General features: G+C 45.9%; 1 protein-coding gene across 2 annotated transcripts in view; it reads right to left on the bottom strand.

Annotated features, from left to right (window-relative positions):
- LOC124241139 (tyrosine-protein kinase SYK) overlaps positions 1 to 27811 on the bottom strand; it is a 94787-nt gene that overhangs the window by 15426 nt on the left and 51550 nt on the right. Inside the window, exons 4-11 of one of the 2 annotated variants that reach the window (XM_046664747.1) lie at positions 24005 to 24143; positions 20347 to 20428; positions 19926 to 19975; positions 18212 to 18280; positions 9667 to 9754; positions 8120 to 8297; positions 4207 to 4416; positions 3062 to 3251 (exon numbers count right to left, since the gene is read on the bottom strand). In XM_046664747.1, the coding sequence (XP_046520703.1) occupies positions 3062 to 3251; positions 4207 to 4416; positions 8120 to 8297; positions 9667 to 9754; positions 18212 to 18280; positions 19926 to 19975; positions 20347 to 20428; positions 24005 to 24143 (1006 nt within the window). The remainder of the gene's footprint in view (positions 1 to 3061; positions 3252 to 4206; positions 4417 to 8119; positions 8298 to 9666; positions 9755 to 18211; positions 18281 to 19925; positions 19976 to 20346; positions 20429 to 24004; positions 24144 to 27811) is intronic. The other variant, XM_046664748.1, reaches the window with a different exon arrangement.

Here is a 27811-nt window from a genome sequence, read left to right on the forward strand (position 1 = left end):
GTCTGCAGTGGCTTCAATGGTTGTTGGAATCCTCAGCAGTGCCACCAGGGCCAGTAGTTAGGGACCAGGCAGGTGGTAGTTGTGGCCAGAGCCAGTGGTAGCTGTAGGGCCTGACTGCAGGTGCGCATGTAGTGACAGGGCCCAGCTGCAGACACACATGTAGTGGCAAGCGCCACGCCCAGCAGTAGGGGCCGGGGCCATCTGTGGTCACCCTAGCAGCTGCAGGGTCCCTGGCTGTTGACATCCACTTCCATTGCAGTGGAGGCTGGTGATGAGAGTCAGGTCAGCAGAATGTAGGTGCACAGCTGCTAGTGAGCCCAGTGGTGCAGACCAGTGACAAGGGACAAGGTCAGATACAAGCCCATATGAGCCATAGGGGACTTGGCTGTCAGCGTGAACTCCTGCGGCTGTAGGGGCTCCTCCCAGGTACATGCACAGCAGTGGGGGCCAGAGGTGGGAGTTGGGCTGGAGGTATACAGGTGCACAGCTGCAGGAGACAGCCACAGGTGTGTGCACATAGTGGTGGGGGTCATCCATGGGGGTATGGACTGTCGTCTTGCATGCATACATGCAGCCACAGTGGCAGAGGCTGGCTGCTGGTGTAGATCCTGCACTCTGGCGGGTGAGGGGGTGGAAGGGAGCAAAGAAGGACTTAGGCAGCTGGCATCTGTCAATGTGAAAACCTGAGGAGAGAAAACCTCAGCAGTGAAATCTGTGGGATTCTGCAGAGGCCGTGCTGGCATTGGTTTCTTCAGCAGGTCAAGCTGTTGGGGGCCTCTGCAGAGCAGTCTGCTGGGGTCCACAATGAAATCCTCAGTGATGAGAGCTGGGGGCTCTGCGGCACCTGCAAGGGCTGTTGAAGTCCTTAGCAGTGAAGGCTGCTGGGGTGGTCTGCAGAGCAGCTCACCGGGGACCACGGTCGTTCCTGCTATGTGGCTGATGGTGGCAGCCCCGTGCCCTTCTTCCTTGTTCCTAGCTGTCTCCAGACATCTCAGCTTTGCTGGTCTCTGGATAGGGTAAAACTGAAGTGGGTCCTTCATGCAGTGCCCTGAAAGGCTGGGGCAGCTGGTTGCTCACCACTCTCCCTTTCCTGGCACGGGGAGCTTTTTCTAGCTGGGTGGTTCTCGCCTGGTGCTGAGTAATGCTGGCCTGGGGATGGGATGATGCAGGCAAAATGAAGCCGTTTTCCTACCCTTTTTGTGCAGTTATTCTCCGTTTTTTTGTCCCACTGTGTTGCTGAAGCTTCTTAAGTGGACTCCAGAGCTCTCCCAGAGCTGTTTCCCTCATGGCTAGCTGTCTAATTGTTGATTTTTGTTGGGGGATGGAGGCTTGGGTCTCCTACCCGGACACCTTGGTCCAGATTCTATGGCTTTTATTTCTATAGTGTCTTCTATATTTTCTTCCTCTTCTTCACTGATTTTTAGAAATTCACTGGTTTACTTTTCAATGGCATGTTGTTTAACATCTGCGGCAGTTTTAAAAACTGGCCCTCGCATTCTTTGACACTTCTCTTCGCAAGGGTGGGGTCTGTCCTCCTCCTCTCTTGAATCTGGGTGGGCTGTGGCTGCTCTGACCAATAGACTGAGGTTGACGGGACTCTGAGCCAGTTTCTGGGCCCAGGTCTTAGAAGCCTGGCAGCCTCCACTTCCTGCCTCTTGGGTAACTTGCTGTCAGGACCCAGCTGCCAAGCTGTGAGGAAGCCCAGCGGCACATGCAGAGGCCACAAGCAGGTGTGTTATTGTTTAATGGGTCAGCCCAGTGGAGGTTCCAGATGAAGCCCATGTCAAATCAGTCACTAGTTCTGTGAGTGAGCAGAGTGGAAATGGATCCTCCCACCTCCTTGGACCACCCCCAAGACATTGTGTGGAGCAGCGATGCACCATCCCCCTGAGCCCCACCCACAGCGCAGAACTGTGCGTAAATAAACGTGTTGTGTTGTTTTAACCCCCTAAGTTTTGGGACAATTTGTTATTTCAAGCTCTCCATCTTCTCTCTGAGTGCTTGTTTTAGATAGTCTATATTTTCTGCTCTCTTCAGTTATCATGATAAAGTGCATCTTCCAAAGCATCTCTAACTTTAAAACCTACTTCTTTTTCTGGTGTCTACCTGTGGTTCATTCTAGGCTATTGTCTCCTTTGCTCCATTTCCCAGCGTCTCTGTAAAGGGCTCACCTGATGCTCTTCTAATGATGGCTCATCTCTGAAGGGGCTCTACTCCCAGGCCAGCTTCTCCATGAGGAATGGAGTGAAAAGGAGCTATGATGGAAGCTCTGCTCCTGTCATTTGTCCTTCATGCTGACCCTTAACTGACCCAGATCCACTGTCCCCTACCACCTGCCATATCCATGCCTGCCTCTCAGAGAAAGGGTGAGTGGGTGGGTGTGGTCACTTAGGTGTGCGTCTCCAGCCACTCCAGGGGGTGGAACTCAGGGCAATCCCACAGCCCCCACCTGCCATTCACAGGAGATCTGCAACGTATGTCATCTATTTCTGAGAACGCTGGATGTTCCCAGAGAACTGAAGAGTTCTTGGCACCCTGTTCTTGGCACCCTCTTCCGCTATCTGGGTCCCATTCTCATTACATTTTCCAACTGACCAACATAGACCCTACATACACACTGTGACTGAGTTTCCCTGAGGATGGGGCTTTCTTATTGTTTTGCCTTTTTTAGTTGCTGTGAGTTCATTTGAGGGTTCAGAGAAGGGTTCTGAGACATCCTGCAAGAGTCAAGCTGTTGAATCCATATTTTCCAAAGTAGTTTAACGAAGGAACTCCTTTCTTTTATTGAAATAAATCATCAACGAAAGCCTTGATTCCTTATTGTTCCAAGGAACATAGCTTGAAAGGTACTATTCTGAGTAAATCCCAAGTTGAGATATATTAGAGTATTTCCATTTTTTTAAACAACAGAATCAAAGTTTAACAAGAACATTTTTACATACTTATTTTTAAATAGGGAAATTCCTTCTTGAAACTCTACCATAATAAAATAAAGCAAACACACATTTGCATTTCAGGTTTTTACTACCTGCTGCTCTGGTATTGGTTAAAGTGTTCCTACCTTGTAGTAGCTTTCATCAGCACGAAGTGCTTTGGAAAGTCCAAAATCACTGATCTTGGCATAATGTTGAGTAACCAGCAATACATTTCTTGCAGCCAGATCTCTGTGCACAAAATTGGACTCCTCCAAATATTTCATTCCCATAGAAACCTGATGAACCAGCTCGATGATGTTCTTATCCTTGACATGCCTGAAAGTCGCAAATGTGTCATTAGTGACAGCGGACAACAGTCCATTTCAGAACAACCAAATGTTCTCCTCACACAGTCAGAAGATGATCCCTCTCATTTCCTATTCTTCTTAAGAAAGAGTCATGAGTGGTGACAAATAACCTCATTAACCAAAGTTGTTCAAAACTGAACACCATTCTCCTGGTGTTCAGCTGGTTTGATTTTCAAGGTGTGCTTTGAATTGCATAAAAGGCATTCTAACGGGGTGGTCAGACCCAGCTCATGGAGAGCCAGGCTTCAGCTGGAATCCTTGTTCCAATATGGACAGGCAAGAAAGGCACCCCCAAGTCTCAGTTTCTCACCTGTGAAGTGGGTCTACCAACAGCTCCCTTCTATGAAGGCTAAAGACACAACCTAAGTAAAGCACAAATGTAATGTAGAAAATGGGATGAGCCATCAGTGGCTACCGTGATGGCTTAGTCTACATGACTGCCCCCATCTCGGCAATGGCTGTCAACGAGCACAGCATGATTACTCCATTGGTGGTTGTAATCAGTCAATAGCAATGGACATTTTCAGAATTAATCATGGGAATGTAGATATCAGCCAGACGTGGAAGACAGCACTGCTACCCCTTATAAAATGTTTATTTAAATATTTCTTTAAAAAGAGTGTGTGCTGCCTAGTGAGGGGAGATTACTTGCCAAGACATTCTAAGACTGATTCTCTCATCAAGCCAACACAGAGTGAGCGAAGGAGAACAAAGACCAAATTGTTAGATTACAGTTTTTCTTTGCACAATAAGAGCTAAACGAACACTTGATCTGAAGACTAACTACAGCTCCCTTCCCGCGTCTCTCAAGGTCCCTGAGTGTGAACAAACACTGCGAAGGCGTGGGAGGAGAGAAGGCTTCCCGGAGAAACCAAGTGGGCCCTGCCTCTCACAGCATAAGCTTCTGGGGCACCTAAAGATACCTGTTCTGCTGTAAATATTTATTGAGTGGACCCAGTTCCGCCATCTCCATGACCAGCATCCAGGACTCGGCTTCGCAGATCCCGATCATACGCACGATGTAAGGATTGTCGAGTTGCTGCATGACATTGGCTTCTGCTAATAACTCATCTTTAAGAGCAGGGTCATTGGCCTCATTTTTCAGGATTTTCACAGCCACTGTTTTCACGACTCTGCAAAAGAAATCATAACACATAAGAAACTTTTCAAAGTGGCTCATTCTAGATAATCACCTTCTTTGAAGCAGAAGTTCTATGCTAGAAGCGGTGTTATGGAAATACCAGCAACAGAATGGAAACACATCTGAAGAAGCCATGTTATAAATGACTAGTTTTCCAACCACATTCTTTCATTTTATAGGCAAAGAGAGTAATACCTTACTCGTTAAAAATAGTGGGGGAGTGCTAAATAATGTCCCCTCTAAACCGAAAGCCCACATATTGTAGAATATTTAAATAATTTCCAAATAAACCCTTAAAAACTATGACATACATGGATTCCTGTAACATCTTGAGATTTACCATCTTAGATTATGTGTAGTGTATATGAATATAAAAATTGCTTTAATATATGTTAAAAATGAATTTCTGGATGCAGAATTAAAAAGCAGACACTGTTAAAGCTCATAGTTTATAAAATACTTTTTAAAATTGAACTTTGTTAATTTTAAGCAAGCCTCACAAGTTTACAAAAAATTAATTATTTTTCACTTTCTAATAAAAACATCCCACAGGTCATGCTTGAACTCTTGAAAATCTTCTAATATAGTGGGGCTTAAATAAATGAATGGAACTCAGCTCTACATGATCTGAAAAGCTGCATCTCTCTGTGATACAGGTCCCATGAATGCAGGAAGTCTGCCTCTTTTGTTGAACTCCAAAACAGGAGAATAAAAACAGAACTATCCAATAAAATAGGTAAGATAAGAGAATAACAGAGTAAGTCTACCATACATTCAGAAAAGCACAGACAACTTCAGTGTTGAACTCAACGAGTATTTACACGTTGGACGCACGTTGCAGTTCCTACACAGATGGAGGCACGGAACATCACCAGCGCCCAAGGAGCCCCCTCATCCTCCTCCCAAGATCATGGAAAGTATCCTCCTGTGCTATCCATAGACAGTTCACTGTTTTCACATTTCAGTCTACCATCCATCTGAAACTGGTTTTGTGTATGGTAGGAGGTAGGGGTCAAAATGAACAAGCAAAAACCTCTTGATTCTTCCCAGTGTTCAAGGAAGAAATAATACCCACAAACTCTTCCAGAAAGGAAACTAGGAAGGAAAGTTCCCAACTGATTTTATGATGCCAGCATTACCCTGATGCCACAACCAGACAAAGAAATCACAAGAAAATAATTTACTGATATCCCTCGGGAACACAGATGCAAACATTCTAAGAGAAGTATAAGCAAGTTAAATTCAGTGATTTATGAAAAAGATATAAAGATTATACAATTCATGAATGAGATGGATTTATTCTGGGAATTCAAGATGGGTTTAACCTTTGGACATCAATCAGTGTCATTCACCACATAAACAGAACAAAGGAGAAAAACCACACAGTCATCTGAGCAAAGACAAAACGTATTCAATAAAATGTGATACACTTTCATGATTAAACACAAATCTCTCAGAAAAATAAGAATAGAAGGAAACTTCCTTAATCTGATAACGAGAAGCCAAAAACCCGATGGTGAAGTATTGCAAGTTTCCCCTGAAATCAAGAATGAGGGGCGAGGCTGCTGGCACTTTTATTCAACATCGAATGAGTTTCCAGCTAACACAGTAAGGTCCAGAAGAAGCATTAAAAGTATAAGGATTAGACAGGATGAAATAAAACATTATGTAAATGTGTTACTCACAATTGACACAGTTCCAGGTCAAGGAACACATAGATAAACTACTGGAAACAATCAGTGAGAAATAACAGGTGCATTCAGCAAGCTTGCTCGGATCAGATCAACAGACAAAGCCAGTTATATGTCTGCATTCAAGCCACACCAGGGATTAGCAAATAAAATTTAAAAATTATACCATATATATCAACATCAAAAGTACCAAATACCTACGAATGAATCTAACAAAAAGCGTTGTGCAAGACCTCTCGCCGAAAACTAAACAACTCTGCTGGGAGAAAATAAAGGCGACCCAAGTAAATGGAGGATGGGTCGTGCTTACTGATTGGAAGACTCAGTATTGCAAAGACATCATTCTGCCCCAAATTGACCTATAGGACCTCTCCTCTCCCCAAATCCTCTAGATGAAATTATGCATCTAGAGTCATGCCTATATTACTTTACATATTTAATTAAGCAAGGAATTTAAGTATCAAACTAGTTGAGAAAATTTATGCCTTAATACAGGATAATTTATATAGATTTTACAAAATGACTATGATATACATGCATATATTTTAAAATAAGCATATCAGTCAATTATATACATATACATATATACACACACCCACCCACATATACACACCCACACATATGGAAGAGGCAGGATTGGAAGCAAGAGTTTCTGTGCATTTTTGTCTAAACTCTTGACCTTTGAATCAGGTAAATTGGCAATTCAAGGAAAAAAAATGTACAGAAATTCCTCAAATTTAAAATAACATCAAACAACTAAACCTAACTAACTACATTCACATCAGCAACATACTAATTCAAACATATATTCAAAGAAAGGGTTTGTTTCAAAGGACTTTCAAAACCAGCATTTTTACTAAACATTCTCTGTGGGATGCCTTCTAAAGACCAAATGAAGTACAAAGAGATTTTAGTAACTTAGCTATTCTAATTGTTGTATAATATGTATTGTTAGTCGAAATTATAGGATAAAGCAAATAAATAATTACACTTATTATATACAATGATATTTGTAATCAGGAATTTTCTGGGTAAGAGAAATAAGACACAAAAAAATCAAACAAAGTAAGTGAAAACATTGTGTTGTTATCATTGAATACTTGCATTTTAATTAAATAATTCATACGTGTATGTGTGTGCATATAAAGACCCAAAAATATATACACTCAGGTTAGTAACCGTAGACCGTAGTGGTATTTGAGTGGTACAAATATGAGGTTTTTATTTTCTTACATTTTGCTTGTTTCTATTTTTTAATTCTCTATAAGGCACACATACTACATGTAAACTTATATAATTATTATATACATAGTTAATATATATAATGGATGCTTTCATTGGAATTGTACCAGAAATGAAAAAAAACTATACTGTTAATAAAAAAAGATTGAGTCATGCAAAGTTACATTTTATGTTTGAGATTAAATGAACACAGCATATGTACCACAGATCCCCCACGACTTACGATGGGGCGCGTCCCGATAAACTCATCATAAGTTGAAAATATCCTAAGTTGAAAATGCATGTAATACACCTCACCTACCCAACATCCTAGCTTAGCCTCACCTACCTTAAACATACTCAGAACACTTACATGAGCCTAGAGTTTGGCAAAATCATCTCGCACAAAGCCTGTTTTATAATAAAGTGTTGGATGTCTCATGCAATGTATTGAACACCGTGCGGAAAGTGAACAACAGGACGGTGCCCAGTGTATGGGTTGTTCTCCCTACTGATCGCATGGCTGATGGACAGCGGCACCCACTGCCCTGCCCAGCATCACGAGAGAGGATCACACTGCATATCAGCAGCCCCGGAAAAGACAAAAATTCAAAATTCGAAGGATGGTATCTACTGAATGTGTATAACTTTTGCACCATCATAAAGTCAATAAATTGTAAGTTGAACCATCATGAGTTGGGGACCATCTCTACACACAGTAGTTTCTAGAATGTGAGCTCACATGAGAGCAGTGTGGTGTGACGGTGCAAAGCCTTGACTTACTTTTTCATCTGGTAGTAACCCTTCTTCACGGTCCCAAAGTTACCAGAGCCCAGCTCGTTGTCCTCCAGGGTCAGCAGGTTTCGATCCAGGTAGACCTCCTTGGGCCTGATCTCCTCCGGGTCCGCATAGGGGCTTTCGTACACTTCGGTGTCCATGGGCATGGCTTCTCTCTGGGCATCTGCAGTGCAGTCAAGGAACACACAACCCTGGGTTGGATCTCTTGTGAACATCCCATCATCTCCAGCTCCGACCTCCCGTGGTCACACCTCCCCTTTCAAGGCCGTGGCAGTTATGGTGCCAGCGAGTTCTCTGGGCACGGTCTGTCCCAGCTCACAGGGGACAGCAAAAAGCCTCTCATCCCCGTTGTACTGGACCTGTTCTTGTGCTGATCTGCATTGAGGAAGGGTGTTTCACGCCAGAGGCGAAGGCGGATGGGGCCCTCCTAAGGGCTGTGACGGCTTTAAACTATGAAAATTCTGACACTCCTTCCATTGAGAGACAGTCTGTGTCACCTCCTCTCCGTGGCCTTTGTAACCACGTCAACTAATAGATATATCAGAAGCGACTTTGGGACATCCTCAGGCGAGGTTATAAAAGGCCAGGCACCTCCTGCCTCGTTGGCAGGAACCCCGGCTCTTGAAGCTCCAGACACCATGCAAGGTGTCCGACCGCCCTGACACCTGCCATGCTGTGAGAAAGCCCCAGCCAGCCTCCACAGACGTGAAGAGGCCAGAGGACCCGCAGACTAAGTGGAGACAGGAGCAGCTGGCCAGCCCCCGGTGCCCAGCCTCACCACGGCCTCCACCCCAGCTGGCCCAGCTCCAGCCCCAATCTGTTTACGAGAAGCCCCCAGCCACAACCACCCAGCAGAGCCTGGCTCAAACTCCTGACTTGCCAAGATAATTAAACGAGACAATTAAAGGATTGTTACTGGTGAAAGCCAATAAGTTTTGAAGTGGTTTTTGTAGCAACAAACAGACCAAGTTCACCAATGAAAAAATAACCTGGGGCCACAGAGAGAACCCGAGGTCATCCTGAGGCCCCATTTCTGAGAACCTTGAGGGGGCATCTTCCCATAGGAAATCCTCTCATGGCCTCGCAGAATCAGTACAATTCCCTAGACACGTCTAGATTCCAGCAACTCAGGCCTTCCTTCAGTTTTTACCAGCCATCCATGACTGCGCCTTCTGCTAAACTTATTAGTGGACACATTTTTCCAAGAACACGATCTTCCTAGAAATGGAAACCTTGAGTGGCATCAGCATGGTAAGAGCTGAGAAATCCTGCAGCAGCACTGGAGAGCATTCTCAGTGCAGCCAAACTACGCTGAGAGGGGCTGCACAGATCGCTTCACCCAACAGAACATCACTGTTCATGAACCTGTGACCCTGCCGCCCGCCACCAGACAATAGTGTCACGTATCGCCAGCATCGCTATGCCACAGCAGCCGACGTGGGTGACCTGGCAAGCCAACTCTACAGTTCCTGAGCACTGCGGGAAGCGTTTCCGCGCCACAAACTTCCAGTGACGAGAAGAGCATCTCTCACCTCTTTCGGTGGCCGAGGTCCCTCGGTCTAGCTCATAAGGGTTGGACGTTGCAGAACTCTCGGGGTGGTTCCCTTGGGAAGAGGAGCTCTGAAGCATACAAATGATAACAGGTCACTTTTCCTATTGTGGAATTGATCTGTGCAATTATTTTTATTCTCAAGTAATCACATTTAAACTTATGCACGGAAGACGAAGGAAAGAATTAGGAAGAGAGACAGAAAAAAACACATGGCTTATCTCATTCTTCGGGCAACTGCTTGGTTCCTGTGAGGGCTAAAGAAGGCTCAAGCTCTGACAACTGGAGGGACCTGCCAGGGTCTCAGAGGGGCTGCGAGAGAACGCACAGCATGTGTTCAGGTAGAACTACCTCCCTATCTACAGGCCCTTGCAAAGCATACCTCCACCCACCAAAGGATGCTCAGGATTTTCATTATCCCCTTAGGTTCAAGTTCCTCCCTTAACTCTTTCTCTTCCATTTTATCTTATATAAAAGCTATTTTAAAAGAAACATTAACTATCCACCAGCTGCCTCCACCTATTCCCCAATGCCAAAGCGTCTATGCTTTCCTGGTCTCTGCCTGTGTCTTTCTCTTCGCTGGACGTCCAGCAACATGGGAGCAGATGCCAGAGGGCAGCACTGGCCAGGGAGTGAGAGGTCCCTGGAGGAAGGCAGCTGCCACCAGCCCAGGCCCAGTGCTGCTGCCGCTGCTAATAACGACAATAATTGTCATCATCGTCATGGGCCCCATGAGTTGGGGAGGACCTGTTTGCTAACTTTAAGGAAGGTTATTCTGCCTTGTATCCAGAGCAGGTAAGTGAAGTATGTCGAAACAAAGCTTCACCGGCCATCATTAACGGCTACCTTCCCTGTTAACTATTGGATATACATCAATTTGCATCATAAAATAATGGGGAGAATTCTACTCCTTATATTCTTAAAACCTTTCCTTTTTGAAAGTCGCTATCTTGAATATTCCTGACCCACCCTCACTCCCAACTTAAAACAGTCATTGCTACTAAATTTGGATCCTGGGAAAACCACAATTCAAACCATTCTTTCAGTGTGAGTTGAGTAGAAACGTTATATATCCATTTGCCTTCTCAGTGCCCAAACACTGGCCACGAAGAAATGAGATGCTGTCAGATTTTGGAGAAATATAGAGGAACAGAGACATTAAGCTTAATTTTACACAGCCGCTCATCTTCCAGCCCACACTGAATCCTCGGCTGCCTTCCTGACCTCACAAGCCCGGGGACCACAAGCACAATCCTGTAGTCACAGTGCGCCGCTTGACCACTCGTCTCCAAAACCTCAACTTCCTGCTTCAGGCTGTCCCCTGAGGCTGGAGAGCCACTGCGCACACTGGCAAAGGCCCATCGGACCAGGCCAAAGGACATCCTGCTTATGTGTCAATGGGATGTCGTCGGACCCATCCTCTCATGACAATCTCAGCATCCTAAGCGAACTGTTTAACAGAAGGAGCTATGGCACATCAAGCATGGAAACAGAATATACGTTCCAGGGCACAGTCCTTAATTCACCGCATTAGAGCTTTGCCAGGCCCACTGTTGGCACTCAATGAAAATGTGTCGAACAAACACATGATGAATGAAGGAAGGAAGGAAGGAAGGAAGGAATGGAGAACCTTCTTAAAACTGAGAGATGTGAAGTGTAAACTAGTGTGATTTAAAAATGAGTTCTCTCTCAAGTCTTTATACTAACAGAAGGAAACAGGTGTGGGCGATTCCCAGTGACACTGTACCTGTCTGAGCACCTTACGTCTGATGACAGGACTCCTGCCTGTGTGGTGAGTTCACTTCTCATTTGTCATGTAAGTACCCTGTCTCGACAGAAGTGTCTGAGGGGAAACTAGGCAATTCCCAGGGCTTTCCACCCTCCCCCTCTGCTCAGCACCCTTCTGCAATCGAACTCCAAGATGGAAAGAGTTTTTAAATTTAAAAAAAAGTCTCTCTTTTAGGTTCACATTTACTATCATTTCAACTTCTCTGACTTTTCCTGCAGACAGGAAAGTCCCGCAATCCAAGGACAAAACTTGAAGACACGAGGACCAGCCATCCCAGACAAGGAGAGGGCACCAGCATGCCTCCTCTTGACCTCAAGACCTCCAGCCCTCTGCCCACTTCGGACCGTACCCCGGGGGCTGCAGCCTCTCCACGCTCTTGACTGTTCTCCAGAGCAGAGAGCTTCATAAAGGCTGTTATGGTGAAGCCTGGATGCAAGGCTCACATACGAATCCTGTGGGGAGGAATTTTAAAACAGGGGTGGGGTAAAAATTCTGGAAAGGACATTCGGGCATCAGGAGCAAGAATTAGTGGTGATGGACAGAGCGAAACTAAAGCCCCAGACAGATTAATGCCCACTTTGATTGGCAGGCGCTGTGCACCCCTAGTCAGTCTTGTGGATAAAGAAAGGGATCAGGGGTCTTCTTTGAAAGGTTCGGGCCCCAAGTTTTTGGCCGTGTCAGCTCAGGGCTTCATTTCAATGCAGCCCATGCAGCCCACCATGCAGTGACGGCCAAGCCCCATGTTTCAATAACCACGTCAGCTCCCCACCCAGACACCTTGGCCTTCCGCCCTCACTGGGATGGAGGATGTCACTACATTCGGGAGAATGTTCTTTGGAAGAAATCAGAGGTTTTCTGTTGTGTCACTTAAAGCACAGTGCAAATTTATGATGAGGATGAAGACACAAAACACAACTTTCATCCTTCCCAAAGCACTTGGTGGATATGCTGTTTAGTAGAACAACAAAGGCAACAGAACCTTCTAGAATCAAGTGCTCAGTTGAAAAGAAGAATGTTAGCGCTTGTAAAGAATATGCTCTGAAGCATAACGATAAATTATGAAATAGTGATTAGCATTTAACATGTCATGAAATTTCAATTTAATGAAAAACATGCTGCTGGTCCACCACATCGTTTGTCAATATTTCTTCTGCTTTGCAGGTAAGGATGAATTCTGCCCTAACCCTCAGGATCGCCTTTTCTGCACAGAGAACAGGTGTAGTGAAAGGTGTGAATGAAAATGTGGACAGTTCTTTTTTCCCATTTTTGCTGACATTCAAAACAGAAGTCGTCAGACTGGCAGGCCACCACTAGATGGCACTAGCGACCTTAGCGTCCTACCTCCCGAGGAGCAATTTGTGATTTTTCAATTCAGGTAAAAACAGACCACTCCATAATAATGAAAAACAAACTACGTTGGGTTATAAATTATGATCCCTGATCTCTTATTGGCCAGGCTTAACTGCAAGTAGACAATGTATTTGACAAAGATTGTTTGAGTGCCTCTGTTTAAGAAGTGTAAAAGAATATGTATTGTCCTTGTGGGGCTGACGGGAAAGTTCCAGAGTTTCCTGACTTGAGAGTATTGCTGTGTGTCCTCGTGTCCATTTCTAGACCTTAAGTTTGAGACTTCTTGAAAGACATTTTCAAATCACGTAACAGCAGTATTAAAGATGACAACATACTTGTCACAATTGCAGTAACAAAAAGAGCCAGGAGGCTCCAGAACTATGGGCCGCCATAAACAGACAGCGTTCTGGTCTCTGGTGGAGTGACGGTGGTCTGATGGGGAACAAGGCTCCACGGCTGAGGGCAGACCCTCCTTGGCCAGGACGTGGGGTAATATCAGGTTTGCTTCAGATCCATGAAAATAGACACTCGACCTTCCCAATTGATCTTCCCTCACCTTAGAAGCAGAGATCTAAACTCTGGCCCTTTATAATGGCGTGGAAACACTTTCACAAGGGTCTGGCCCACTGCTTTGTCATTACCAAGTAAATGGGTAGGACTTGAGAACTTTTTCTTAGTTCTCTCTCCCAGCTGAACCCTAGTGAATTGCGTAGCTAAATATAAGTCTTGTAATATCCCAATCACCACGGTATGTGTTGGAATAAAACATGGAAAATGGGTTTTGATTTGAAATTTTGGAACACATTTCCACAACTAAGCTAAACTTACGATGTGATGCTGTGTCTCATCTCAGACAATGTGCCTTTATTGATTTATTTACTTGTTTATTCATTTTTTGAGGAAGATTGGCCCTGAGCTAATATCCACTGCCAATCCTCCTCTTTTTTTCCTGAGGAATACTGGCCCTGAGCTAAAGTCTGTGCCCATCTTCTGCTACTTGATACATGGGACGCCTACCTGCAGCACGGCTTGCTAAGTGGTGCCATGTCCGCACCTGGGATCCCAACTGGTGAACCCTGGGGCAAAGCGGAACATGAGAACTTAATCGCTGTGCCACCAGGTAGGCCCAGACAACGTGCCTTTAAAATGTGAAAAGGAAATGCTGCCTTTAAGGACGCTGTTGTTCAAACTCTGCCAATTTTCCTTAACAGAAGGACAGGTTTATGTACTTAAAGCAGCACAGAAAACTATTCTAGTACTGTTAATAGGAGGGATTTTAGTCATTTAAGGAACAACCAGTCCTTAAGGTAAGTATACGGCAGGGGGCAGGGAGAGAGTGAACGACATCTGTATTCTTTAGTTAAATTCATTTATATTTTTAATTATTAAATGTTTCCAATCCCTAAAGAAAAGTTTAAAATACGCCAGCCCTTAAGTTATCATGAAATTTCAAATTATCTGATTAATAATCTCCAAATCAAAACATACTTTTTATTAACTACCTACACGTTAGAGTTAATTCAAGTTCTAACGTGTACTTTTTGTGCCCCAATTATTAAAAACAACTATTTACATTGATCAAATTAACAAATTCAAGAAAGTTATTTACACCTTAGCTAAACAGATGGAATATGTGACCTAATTCCCACAAGCCTTTTCTCATGACAGGTTAAATAATGGAAGATTCCACTTCAATTTGTGAAAACATGAAGATGAGTTCTCCTAGAATATTTCTGATGAGCAGTTAAAATATATTTGATCCATAACTTAAATTACCCTATCCTTCTCTTTTATCAATTTACTATTGATATTTTGGCATCTATGAAAATTCAATGCACTCTTCACAGTTGTTATAAATTTAAACTGACAGTAGCTTTTTTTTTGCCAGCAAAGTACTTTCACAGTATTAATCAGATTAATTACTTTCTAATACATAATTCTCTTTTAAAAATTGATTAAATAATTTTAATGGGTGTAAATAGAAAAAGGCACAACAGGGTTTACAATGAAAAGTGGGTCTTCCTTGAACCCCTGTTTCTGACCCCCAAGGCAGCTAGTGTTATGGTACTTTCTGTATTCTTCAAGAATATTCTATACCATATGAGCACATATATATGTGCGTGACTGCTGTTTGCAATTAACATTGTATTTTGGAAACAATTCTAGACCTCAGCTGCCTGCCATGGTATGAATTTTATTGTACCTTATTTCATTTATTTTCCATTGATGAACTTTTAAATTATTTCCAGACTTTGTCAATTACACAATGTTGGAATAAACACTTTCATGTATACATGATTACACATAAATGCAAAAATATCTGTATGATAAATATCTAGAAATAAAACTGCAGTTAAGAAGTCATATGCACTTTTAATTTTGCTGGATGTTGTGAAATTGCCCTTCTTAGGGATGGTGTCATGTCACACTTCTCCAACAAGGTGTGAAAGTGTTTATTCCCTGCACCCCTGCTGCACCCTGTGTCACTGAGATTTTTTATTTGGATCAATTTCACAGGTGCATGGAACAGAGCACCATAGTTTTAACTTGCATTCCTCTTATTATAAAATGGAACAGTTTCTCCTATGTTTAAGAGCTATTTATATTTGCTTTACAATAAACTAACTACTGACATCCTCCACCCATTAGCCTGTTAGACAGTTAAAACTTTTCTTATTGATTTACAGAATCTCTTTATATATTAAAGACATTAACCTTATATGTGTATCATCATTACTAATGCTTATTCCCAGTTTATCATTTCTCTTTTGATGATGTTTTGGTTCTTATTTAATGCATATTTTTCTTTATCTTTAGGTAGTCTTCCTGATATTTTCTTCAACTTCTTTTAGACATGTTCTCTTTTAGTCTAAAGATCTACTAAACATATTTTCTGGATATTTCTTTAGTCACTGGGAGTGACCTGAGCTGGCTTTGGCCTGTGTGGGCCAATGATGGGGTGGGAATGGGGCTTGATGCTCACAATGCTGGGTTACTTTTCACTGGGCTGATGGCAAGTTGGTGTATCAACCTGGCTAACCTGAACTCCAGTCCTCCATGATTGACTCAAACCATGATCCTCAGATCTGCTGCGACGGGATTTTGCAGATGTAATTAAAATCCCTAATTAGTTGATTTAAGTTAGGGAGATGATCCTGGGTGGGCCTGGCTTAATCAGTCAAGAGTCCTTACAGGAGCGTTGAGACTTTCCCAAGAAAGAAGAAAGGGGGGTCGGTGGGCACGACTGACCCCTGGCTGTGGATGACGGCTTCAGCCCGCCTGAAAGGTTCCATCCTGCTCCCGATTGTCCCTTCCTGATGGCCTGCCCTGCAGACATCGGACTTGTTTAGCCAGCCCCTGCAACTGTGGGCGGCAAGTCCTTTTGATAGATCCATATATGAATGTGTGTACAGATGTGTGTATGTATGAACATGTCTGCATGTGTGTGATAGATGTACCTATGTGCGTGTGTGTCTGTTTTATATACAAATCTCCGACTGCTCGCGCCCACCTGGTTGGGCCCTGAGTGATGCACCGGGAAACCACAGAATTAAGATAAACGTGGAACTCCGTGTCTCCTCTGTTTACAGTGAAACCGCTCATCTCTGGGAGTGCTCATGGGCTGGGAGCTATGTGTTGGCACACAGGCCTTGGGCCATCATAAATAGAATGATGAACGCACAAGCCGTGGGAACCGGGCGTGTGGCCTTCATCCACTGGGGCTCCCCAATGGCTGCGAGGAGACCCTGTGAGTGGAGGGGCCAAGGAAGCCGGGCATGTGAGGGGTCCTGGGCCTGCAGAAGGGACACATGCATGCTGTGTGGGCTGCCCTGAGTTGCTGTATGAAGCTTCGGCAGCACAGCATTGGGTTAAGGCCTTCTGCTTCTCGTGCTCGACTGCCAAAGCATGGTGGTGAAGTCAGTGACGTAAGCCGAATTTGTAACATAACCTTGAAAAGATGATGATTGAAAAGCTCCCTGAATCAGGATACTTTTTGAATCAGCTCAGTGGATGGAGCCCCGTCTGTCCTACTTCCCACTGGACTACAGTCCTGTGAGACGCCATGCTGGCAACCGAGCAGAGCCCTCGCCAAGGAGAAGGGCCAAACGCCCACAGGGTCCAGGGCCCAGTGGGCCAGAAGGTGGCAGCTGTGGAGAGCTTTGCCTTGGATCATGGGGAACGTTGACCTCTGCAAGGCCAACGCCGCAATCACCTACTGGCCCTGGTGGCTGGAAACAAACACCAAGTGGTGGGAGAGGAAGGATACTGACACAAAGAACGTATCACCTGGACAACCGGGCCCCCCTCAACATGCCACCCCCGGGCACAGGCAGCCCTCCCTGTCACCCCCTAAAAGGGATGCCTGACATTTCCCAAGAGCAGATCCATGCTGACTGGACAAGTGACGTGAAAACATACAGTCACTCCTTCCAGGTTTTTCATGTAACTGCCCTTCAAACATCATGTTAAACTCACTTCTCTGCTCCGTGGCCAACGAGACTGAGAGTGTCCGGAGCACAGCTTGACCACTTGGAAAATTTTTAATAAATAAAATCTCAGGGCTTTTAGGCTTTTTTATTTCTGCTGTTTCTAAGAGGGACATCAGGCAACCTGCTTCAAGAGTTGATGCCCAATTATTGCTGAAATGCTTGGAAAAATACCAACTGACATGAAAATGGAAAGAATTAATAACAAAAGAATCAATTTTATACCACCAATAATAAAAGTAGCAAGGAAAAAAGCAATCCATACACATGTTATATATATATTTTGCTATATATATATGTGTATAGTAAAATGTACAAGCGTGTCATATGTCAACGACTGCCTCAGAAAGAAAAAAGGCGTTTCTAAGCCTCAAAGTCCACCTCATCTTTAGACAAGTTCTATTTCAGGTTCTGTGTTGGAAATCTACAGCCACAAGGCAGTGACTGTGGCACTTGACAGCTATAAACTAAGCAGCCTTAAGCACTCACTGTGCGGTGCCACAAACCCTGGCGTTCCTTTCATCCACACATAAATTAAATAGTCAGTGACCATGACACTGCCACCTGTGATCCCGGCAACTCAAAAGTACCTTGGCTCCCCTAGAAAAGATTTTCTGATATGACCATTGGCTCCCACCTGTCATGCTGACCGAAATGACTTTGAAGCGCACATTTTAGCAGAGCGAGCCGGCTCACGGTGATGGACTTTGCAGCAAAGTGACTGGGACCCACATGGAAAGCACAGTGAGTACCGGCGTGGGCTGCCCGTGAGGGCCACCCCGCAGCCAGGAGGCACGAGACCAGAGCAGGGCACACGCAGGGCAGCCGGGCGGAGCGCGGTGCTGAGCGCGCGTCAGTCCTACCACTCAGTCAGGGACAGCAAGCAGGGGACGCGTTAGCACCTTTCTGTGGCCAGGCTTTGGGAAGGAGTATGATTTGATTCTTGAGATTATTCCACCCGCTGACCAAGTCTAGAAACCACAATGGCAAAGAGGAACAGTAAATGTTTCAGAAAACAAACACGGGCTCGCTTATGCAACACGCGATTGTGACTTGCCTTACAATCACATTGCCACCCTCCAGATGCTGCCCAGGCCCTTCACTACGGGCAGCACGTGATCATTAGGGATGCTTCAGAAAAGCCCGCCACCTGAGCAGAAGGATCTGGAGAAATATTTTACAATATTTTCCACAGAAGGCTATACAATTAGTGCTGTTATGTTAAATAGCCCACGTTTCATAGAGAATGACTAGATCACAGACTCAAGACAATAACTGGTCTACAGAAACTAAAAGGAAATCTGATGTTCGATTTTCTTACTTCTTTGGCTGTTTGTGGGAATTCACTGAATTGGACACTTAGGGTATATGCATTTTTTTCTGCATGTTATCTCACCAGTTGATAAGTTTTTCCAAAATATTTAAGTTCTTGAAGCCACTGGGCGATGCATGGCTAAATACAGGGCCTGATGTCCTTCTGAGCAGTCTTGGCCTTATACCCTCTCCGTCTCTTGGGAAAATGGACCTGTCTCCCAGAGTGCATGACCTTCAAGGAGACTGGTCAGGCCCGTGAGCCACGTAAAAGGTAAAGTAAAATGATGGCTTCAAAAAGGTTCTATATTTTAAACGTTGATCCCAAAGTCCACTGGTATTTTAGCAAATTCCAGTTCCCCCAATCCAGTGACAAGTGCTGCCTGGGAGAGCATCGCTGTTTCAACGTAGGCGTGACTTCTGAGCATCAACAGTCCCTGCTAGGGGCAGCATGGACATTCCGCTTTCTGTGGATTTTGTTTTTAAGGGTTAACAGGCAAAAAGTGAGGCGCAGAGCGCACCACTCCTGATGGGGGAATTTCTACGCCGCACAGAGGGCGCTGAAGGGCGTCAGAGGTCCATAGCAAGGTCCCCAAAAGGGAGCCGGAAACCCGCTCCTGCTTTGAGTTTGAATGCGTGCATCAGCTCCTAACAGTCTGGAGTGGAAGGGAGGTGGATTTTCTGTCTTCAGGGCCATCAGGTATGTCGGGCAAACCCACATGGAGAGGTGTGGACAGGCCACGTTCTCATCTCGTGTTGACGTGAAGGGGGAGGTGGCACTTGGCCAAACCCGCGACTCCAAACTTCTCCAGAGGCTTCTCCGCTCAGCTGTTGTCAAACCAGCTCTCCCAGAGAGGTCGAGTCTTCTGAGAACAAGGTCTTGGTTGACTGAACCAAAAGAGTCGGGTGGACCACCTCAGGGAGATATCTGATAGACCAGGCTGGTGACACCGGGTCATGGTCACCTGGATCGTGGGCACAGGTCCACACAGGTGGTTCCAGACAGAGCCTGAACAACGCATCACCATCTCCCAAATCTGCCAGGAGGCATACTTCTGATTTAACTCTGGGTTTCATGGTCACTTTGGATACTTTTAGAAAATGGAGTGAAGTTAAGCTACCAAAGAAATTAGCTTGGCTGGCTTGGAACTGAAAGTAGGCTGATTCTGGCTGACACTCACCAGCAATCCCAGTTTATCAAGAGTGATAAAGACAGTCACCACTACTCCTCTTAGCTAAAGCCTGCTCCTCACTGTGCTAACACACGACCGCTTCCCCTTTAGTGCTGTGTCTAACAACACTTACCGCAGGATGGGAACTGGGGAGTTGTGGACGACCTCCAAAATTAATATTTCCTGGTTGGAAAGGGCATGGACAGTTACTGCTGAATCAGCGAAAACCACCTATTTACCCCTCCCCCACGCAGATCCATCATTGTGATTACAAAACATTATGACTTAAGAAACAGATAACGCATACATTGCTTTTTATCCTCTTTCACTCAACTGTCTCACATATGCAATTATAACTAGTTTTTTAAAGTTAAAATTGTCAGCCCTTTCTTGAGTAACGATATAAACAAAATTGGAGCGATCTGACATCATTTTTAATCAGTCAGTAAAAACAAGGCCTCACCCCACTTGAATTTGCAACAAACCAAATCTAAACTGAGGCTGATTATTATCAATATCTGAAAGACCAAGACGCGTAGGTCTTAGTGACTCACCTGTCTGTCCGCCAATTTTTTGACATGGAACTGTAAGAACTCTTAACAAACCATCTGCTTTATAGGAATAATGCTCCACGAGCTGGAAGAGAAGAATGTAAGAAAGTGTGATAAATAACGGAGGCAGGAAATGGAGAAATCTACCTGGAGCAGCTGACTCCTCTCTCAGCTCAAAAGTGATCCCAGAATAACTCTTAACAACAAACGCTCCCTCCCTGGCTGGTCCTCCTGATCCTCCCCACAGCTCTCTCCTTCCGCCTCAGGCTCTGGACAGAAGTCCATATGCCCCTTCCAGATCCTACTCCACTCTCGGCCCATCCCCTCCCTTCCTCCTTTCTTTTCCTCTCTCTCTCTGTTTCTTTCTTTTCTTCTTTTTGTAGCAAGTTGCATTTATTTGTTTATATTTTCCTACATCCACATGATGTTATAAAAGCAAATTCAGCATGCTAACATTCATTCATTCAGTCATTTAAGAACCATTCTGGGGGCCGGCCCTGCGGCCGAGGGATTAAGTTCGCGCTCCGCTTCACCAGCCCAGGGTTTCGTCAGTTTGGATCCTGGGCGCGGACATGGCACCGCTCGTCAGGCCATGTTTAGGCGGCATCCCACATGCCACAACTCAAAGGACCCACAACTAAAATATACAACTATGTACTGGGGGGATTTGGGGAGAAAAAGCAGAAAGAAAAAAAGAAAAGATTGGCAACAGTTATTAGCTCAGGTGCCAATCTTTACAAAAAAAAAAAAAAGAACCATTCTGCTGTGTGCTAGGCCCTGAGACAGGACAAAGGAGAGCTAAAGTGAATGAGACACACTCCTACGCTTGAGATGTTTACGTTCTTGGTGGAGAGACAGACAAATGAATCACGATGTAGAGAGATCAAGGCTGTCATAGTGCTGTGGACAGAGCCTTTGGAGGGACCCAGTAATTCAGCCCAAAAGTTTCAGAGAGAAGATTCCACAGCACAGGTGACATAGGAGCTGGGAAGTGGGGAAAGGTGATCTTTTGGAGAATAGCCTCATGTTGACAGAACATGGGCATCCTTGGCTAATGGCTCCAAGAAAACTGAATCATGACATCCAGTTTCCACATTAAAAAAATAAGTTAATGGCTAGTAGATTTATTTATATCTAATCAAAATTATGCAATAGGAAGGTGGTCTTGGTATTTCTCATTTTCTTTTCTCACTTCCTCTTCAGACAACCTAAAATCTTCCTATCTGTATCTCTTCCTTATCTGTTTCTCAGTACTTTTTCCCAGTCAAGGACTCTTTGCTCCTGAGTCTTTCCTCTCAAAACTTACCTGCTTGGGTGAATGTCTGCTGAATGAATATATTTAACCCTTCCAGGTAGCACTCTTTTTTGGTTTTAATTTTATTTTACTGTGGTAAGAAGACTGAACCTGGGATCTACCCTCCTAACAAAGGTCTCAATCTGATCAGCCCTGACCCGCTACTGAAACGGACACTAAGTGCTCCCTGTTCCGTTAAACTCAACAGTGTGTTCTCAGGCCGACAGTAGTGATGTCCTACAGCAGTTGACACATCCTGTCCCCTTCTCCAACTGTCATTCAAATATCTCCTTAAATGCTTCCGCTTTCATACAATCTACCCCATGAGGGTGGCTGGGGAGGCGGGCAGACACACCCGGAAGGATTTCCCCTTTGGCAGGAGTCTGCAAACTTTCTGTAAAGGGCCAGATGGTGACATTTTAGGCTTTTTCAGGCCACATACCATTTCTGTCACATAATATTTTATTTTTTTAAACAACCTTGTATAGTGTAAAAACCGTTTTCTTCAAGGACTACACAAAAACAGGCCGGGGGCCAGATTTTGCCCATGGGTTTGCCGACCCCAGCTCTTCAGTAAGGAATCCGGAGTAGTCTAGTAATCACCAACTCTCAGAAAAAGAGCACCAGACTCCTGGTGGGGGTGGGCACAGAGCTACCCTACATCGCTGTCAAGAAAGACCAGTGAAAATGAAAGGCACTACTGGTATTTTTGATACTCTTTTTAAAGACAGTAGATAGAAAATAGACAATGGGAAAGATGTAAGGAGGGCTGAACGCTGTGAGATGTGGGAGGCATTGATGGCCACGGGAAAGAGCCGTGGGAAGGAACTTCCAACAGTTGGAGATGCTCAGCACTACAGAGAACGCACAGACTGACACTGTGATGGACTCACAGGAGGAAAGCGGTCACTGGGAGAAGCCCAGTGCCTGTGTACCAGTGATGGAGCTGGGCCTTCCAGCGTGGGACCACCACATGGATCTGGTGTCCTTAATCGTGCACTGTCAACGAGTCTTGTAGGAGATGAGAGACTTTGACGGGAAATGAATACAGGAAGGCAGCATTCCCGACTCATCTTTCTGATTTGCATTGGGCTCTAGTCCCCAATAGGCTAAATACTCTTTCAAAGCGATACTATTAAAATAAAGCAAAGCCTGTGGCTGATAATGAGTCATATGCTACTGAGCCACAAACCAAAAGGCGATGTTAGTGTTATGACTGACAAATAGAAATGACAAGCAATAGGATATATTTGAGTATATGAGGAAGATATTTGGTGTAAACCTAATTCGGCCTGACTTTGTTTTTTCCAAAAGGGGCTGACATGGCCATTGAGCATGCATTGTATATCTGCTGTAAACATTTACTATGGCAAGAACAAATGCCCTTAAGATAAAGGTGCAACTTCCCCCCACATTGGCATTTCCTTAGGGAGAAGCATCTTTCCTTAGGCTAGGAACTGATTGCTGAGCTCACCTTTGACCACCCAGCACACCTGTGACCACCCAGCTAGAGACAACAGACCTGCCACCCTGCTGTGTCCACCGAGACAGCAGACCTATCTGCTGTGTCCATCAATCGCTGTGCCGACAGAGCAGTCTCGCGACTATTGTAAAAGGGACATTTCAATCCTATGTGAAACATCTTCTTTGGGGGTATATAACCACTCTGTGCGCCCTATTTCTTCAGTGCCCTTTCTTCCTTTGGGAAGAAAGGCCCCGGGCCACAGTCCTCACATTTTAGCTCAGAATAAAGTCACCCAAATTTCCATTTATAGATTGGTTATGGATTATTTTCGTTGACATGACTAATCTAGATAAATGCTATAATACCCTGCGTTCAGACAAAAGTACTATTTTTTTCAACTACAGCACTAGGAACCAACATACATTAGGGGGTGGCTACCCTAAGTGCTTGAAAGGTAACAAGGATCCCTGGTCTCAACTTTTAAAGAGACAGGATTTTGAGGTGGTCCTTTCCCTCGATTCCCACATGTGGGGTTGCTGGCTGGCCGGATGCGGACACTGGAACACATCCCTGCTCTGGGTTCCAGGTAGAAGGTCTTAGAGAGAAAAGTTTTCTAGTCCCCCAGGCAGGGCCTCCCACTAAACTCTGGGCACAGCCCTGAGCGGCCACTGCCTCGTGGTACCCAGAGCCAAGTGGCCCTGGACAAGCTACAGAAGCTTCCGGAGCCCCGTTCACCTAACTTGATGACCCCTGGCCTGGCGATTCTCACACTTGGACACATGTAGAGCGCCCAGAGGCTGAAAAGCAGGCTGAGATTGGGTGGGTCCGAGGCAGGGACCTGGGTGGGCATTTCTAACAAGCCCCAGGGCCCAGTTCCTCTGGTTTCTGAGGACTACGTGTACCTGCCAGAGCGTGTCGAACTTCTTTCCGTCCGGGATAGACAGCTTCCCCGTTTTGTCCTTATCGATTCGGTAGTGCAGCACTTTCCCCTCGTGCAGCAGGCACAGGGCGTAAGACCCGTTGTTGTCCCTGGCCCTGATCCTGGAAGACAGGAAACGGTGCATCACCCCAGGCCCACTGTTCCCGTGGGAAGACACGCCCTGGGCGGGCACCTGCAGCAGTATCCACACCTTGGGGTCAAGGACTCTGCCCCCCATGCCCAGGGAGGCCCGGCTCACGGCTCAGTGACGATGGCACATGTGCCACAGGAAACGCTGCAGGCTGGGCATGGGCTGCGGTCAAGGGCGAACAGGCCCGGGAGTCCTGAGTGGGCAGCAGGAGAGGCCTGGGCTCCACGGGTGAGTCTCGGTTCACCTGGAGCAGCAACACCATTCAGGGCACCAGCACATGGGACCCACAGGCCCCCGCAGCTGGGGGGCATCTGTGGAGCCTCTGTACTCACCTCCTCTCTTCACCGAGCTCTGCTTTGGGTCAGATTCCAACCAGTGTAGCTCCCTGGCCTGGCCCAGGGTACTGTTTTGGGGGTGTTTGGTGGGCATTTTAATTAGGACCTTCTGGACCACAGATGGAGCAGGGTGAAAGTTCCCACTCCCCAGGGTCCTCTTTGCCCCCTCACACTCTCCCCTTTGCAGAGAGGGGAGGACAGAACCAGGATTTAAATTGTGGTCCCATCAGGTACCATCAGATGATGTCACTGGGAGAAGAGAATGTCATCCACAGTGGGGTGAGTAACAGCAAGCAGAATTAGGGCTGCGCTCGGCTGTGCTGACGCCAAGGCTCTGCCTGCATGGTCCTTGGGGGTTCTCTGGGGTGTGGCCCCCTTTCCTTCATCCTGGGGAATGAGACTTGCCAGTCCCATAACAAGCAGAGAACACATCTTGTAGCTTCTGCCTAGGAGGAGAGAGGCTGCTGGGGAGGCCACCGTCCAGGCCGGGGCTGCAAAGGCATGAAGTGGACTCGAACCCCATCTCTCAGTTGAGCTTCTTAGTCACCCCATGCTCCGCCCATTTTCCCCTCTCAGACACTCAAGCCCTTTGGATCACAAGATCTGAGAGAGCGTGAGTCACGGCACTCCCAGAGACCTCACCAGGCCGGGCATTTTCTAAAATGAGGAAATGGAGGCCCTAAACTGTTAAGCAATGTGCCCAAATGCACCATACTTCGGGAAGAGTTCAACTGTGCCAAGTGGCTGGGGGACTTTGGTGTTTGGGAGAAATTTCTGATGTCTCCTCCCGGTTGCAGGAGGTCACCTCCAGGAGACCGGCTTTGGAAACGGATGTGGTCACACGTTCCTTGGCCTTGCAAATTGGTCTCAAACAGCTAACCCAAGACCTGAGTGCTGAGCTGCGTTGTGTAGGGTGAGAAGCTTGTTTTAAAAATACATTTCTTTTCAAGTCGTGCTTGGCTGTGCACGATGGACGGGTTCCCTCCACGCCCCACAGCTCAGGGCAGCTGGTGTGGTGGCGTGACACACCCAGACCCTCCTGGCCTCGGCAGGGGCGGCTTCTGAAACCCGCACCCTGAAAATAGCTCCTCCCTCCCAACTCAACTGAGTTGTCCACACCGAAGTGAGCACACGGCTCATTAAGGCCAGTTCGTTGCTGTCAAACTAAAAAATAACCACACAGAAAAGGTGAAATATATTTTCATATGGGGCAGAACTGAGTCTATTTTAGAGGAAGCTGTTCTATCACGTGGAATGCGGAACTAGTTATATTTTATTTATTTTATAAGCATTAGTGACAAGCAAATAAGATAGTATGGAGGAATAAAGAACTATACAAATTCTTAACTCCAAGCGTTAAGAATCTACACGTATGCATATAAAAAGTGGCCTGGGAGAACGACTCCGTAGGCCATCCAAAAATACCATTCTCTTTGACTTAGAGTCCTTACATCTCTGACCCCTGGGTCTTGGAAACAATAAACGGAGTCTGAACTCTGGTTTTCTGAACTCACATCCAGTCCCCAGCACTCCATCTTGCCTTATGACTTGATTGACTTTTTCTTGTTAAAGCCGAGACAGTGGATCGCGACTGCCCTGGGAGGTGGTGCAATCACCTCACTAGAAATCTGGGAGATGCAAATTAAGACCACAGTGGAAATACCATGACACACCCTTCAGACTGGCAAAAATGAAAATGTCTGATAATGATAAGTGTTGCTGAGAATGGGGGCAGCAGTCACCCTCATATCCTGCTGGTGGGAGTGTGCATCCAAACATTTTGGAAAACAATATGGAATTCTCTTCTGAAATTGAACCTGTCCATCCTTTGTAAGTCAGCAATCGACTCCCCTTCCAGGTGTACAAAATTTGTGATCTCAGCGCTCAGAAAGTATGCCGGGACGTTTATAGCAGCGTTATCTGTTTACCAGAAACTGTGAACAACCTAAATGTCCACTGATGGCCGAGTGAGTAAATAAATCGTGGGGTATTCACACCATGGAATATCCTGGAACAATGAAATGAACGAATGGCAGTGATAGAAAGCAGACGACTATCATGAGCATAAAACACACAACGTGTGCACAAAGTTCTGAAACAGGCAAAGCAAACAGTTTTGTTTAGAGATGTGCACTTAGGTCCGAGGTAGTCAAACTGAAAAAAAAAAAAAAAAGACGAAGAAGAAAGCAAGGACATGGTGGACACAGAGTCCAGGAAATGGTGTCCTCAGTGGGGGGGGGGGGGGGGGTGCTGAGTGGGGGACCTTCTGCCATGCTAGTGTTGTATTTCTTGACTCTGGTGGCACTTGCTCTACAATTATTCACTGAGCTGGACATATAGAGTGATGTGCTTTTTTGTATATTTTATTGTTCATGATAAAAATAGTATAAAAAGAGCTGGTGCAAGGAGGAAATGGCATGTCTCTTGCTTTTGGACAAGCGATTTCTGCAAAGGCACACACTTCCTCGAGGCTTCCCCAGGCCCTGGAGGAGAGTCCCTCCCTCCCGGAGCTCCAGCCAGGCAGCCTGTGCCACCTCCAGCAGCAAGAGCTACCTGGTGAACACACACGAGGACCAGCAAGCCCAGGGACGGGCTGTGGACATGCAGCCTGAGCAGTCCCCCAGGCAGCTGGCAGGAAACAAGGGCAGAGAAGGGAAACCCACAGGCCCAGCATCTGTAGGTAGCAAAGACCAGAGGCTTGGTGACATTAACGGCCAGAAACTGAGAGGTGTCTGCTGACAGCAGGCAGGTCCTGGGCTGTGCTATTTTTATCTAATGTACTGGAAATCCAGGCTTGGAAGCTGCAAAAGCTCCTCCTCTTGCCCCCTCCTGTTCCTCAGAGAGCCCCCCTCTGTCAGGGAACACCCACCAGCTTTGTGGCACAGACGCCCAAGAGGGGAAGAGCAAAGGCTGGTCTCCGGCTCCTCTTGGGTCGCTGCCTTCCGCCCTGGGGTCAGCTGGCCTCAGGCACGTTCATGGAAGCCCTAGAATATTTCTTCCCAATGAGTCTCTTGGAGAATTCAGCTCACAACAGATTTGTGTTTTGCTACGAAAGAGCATAGGATATCAGCGCTTTGAACCGCCACTCAAGTGCGAAGTTGCTCTAACTGGCCTTAGACTGTCTTGATGTCCAACAGCAGGCGACTTTCCTTGGCGAGAGGGCAGGAGAGCCACCATCCTCGGAGGGCGAACAGGCTTAGGCTCTGTGACCCAGGCCTCGCACCTTGTGGACACCAAAGCACTTGGCAGAGGGGAAGTGGGGAGTGTTGGTTCTGCTAGGCACAGCCTGGAGGGTTCAACCCCT

The sequence above is a fragment of the Equus quagga genome, chromosome 6 (genome assembly GCF_021613505.1).
Source record: "Equus quagga isolate Etosha38 chromosome 6, UCLA_HA_Equagga_1.0, whole genome shotgun sequence".
Taxonomy (NCBI): domain Eukaryota; kingdom Metazoa; phylum Chordata; class Mammalia; order Perissodactyla; family Equidae; genus Equus; species Equus quagga.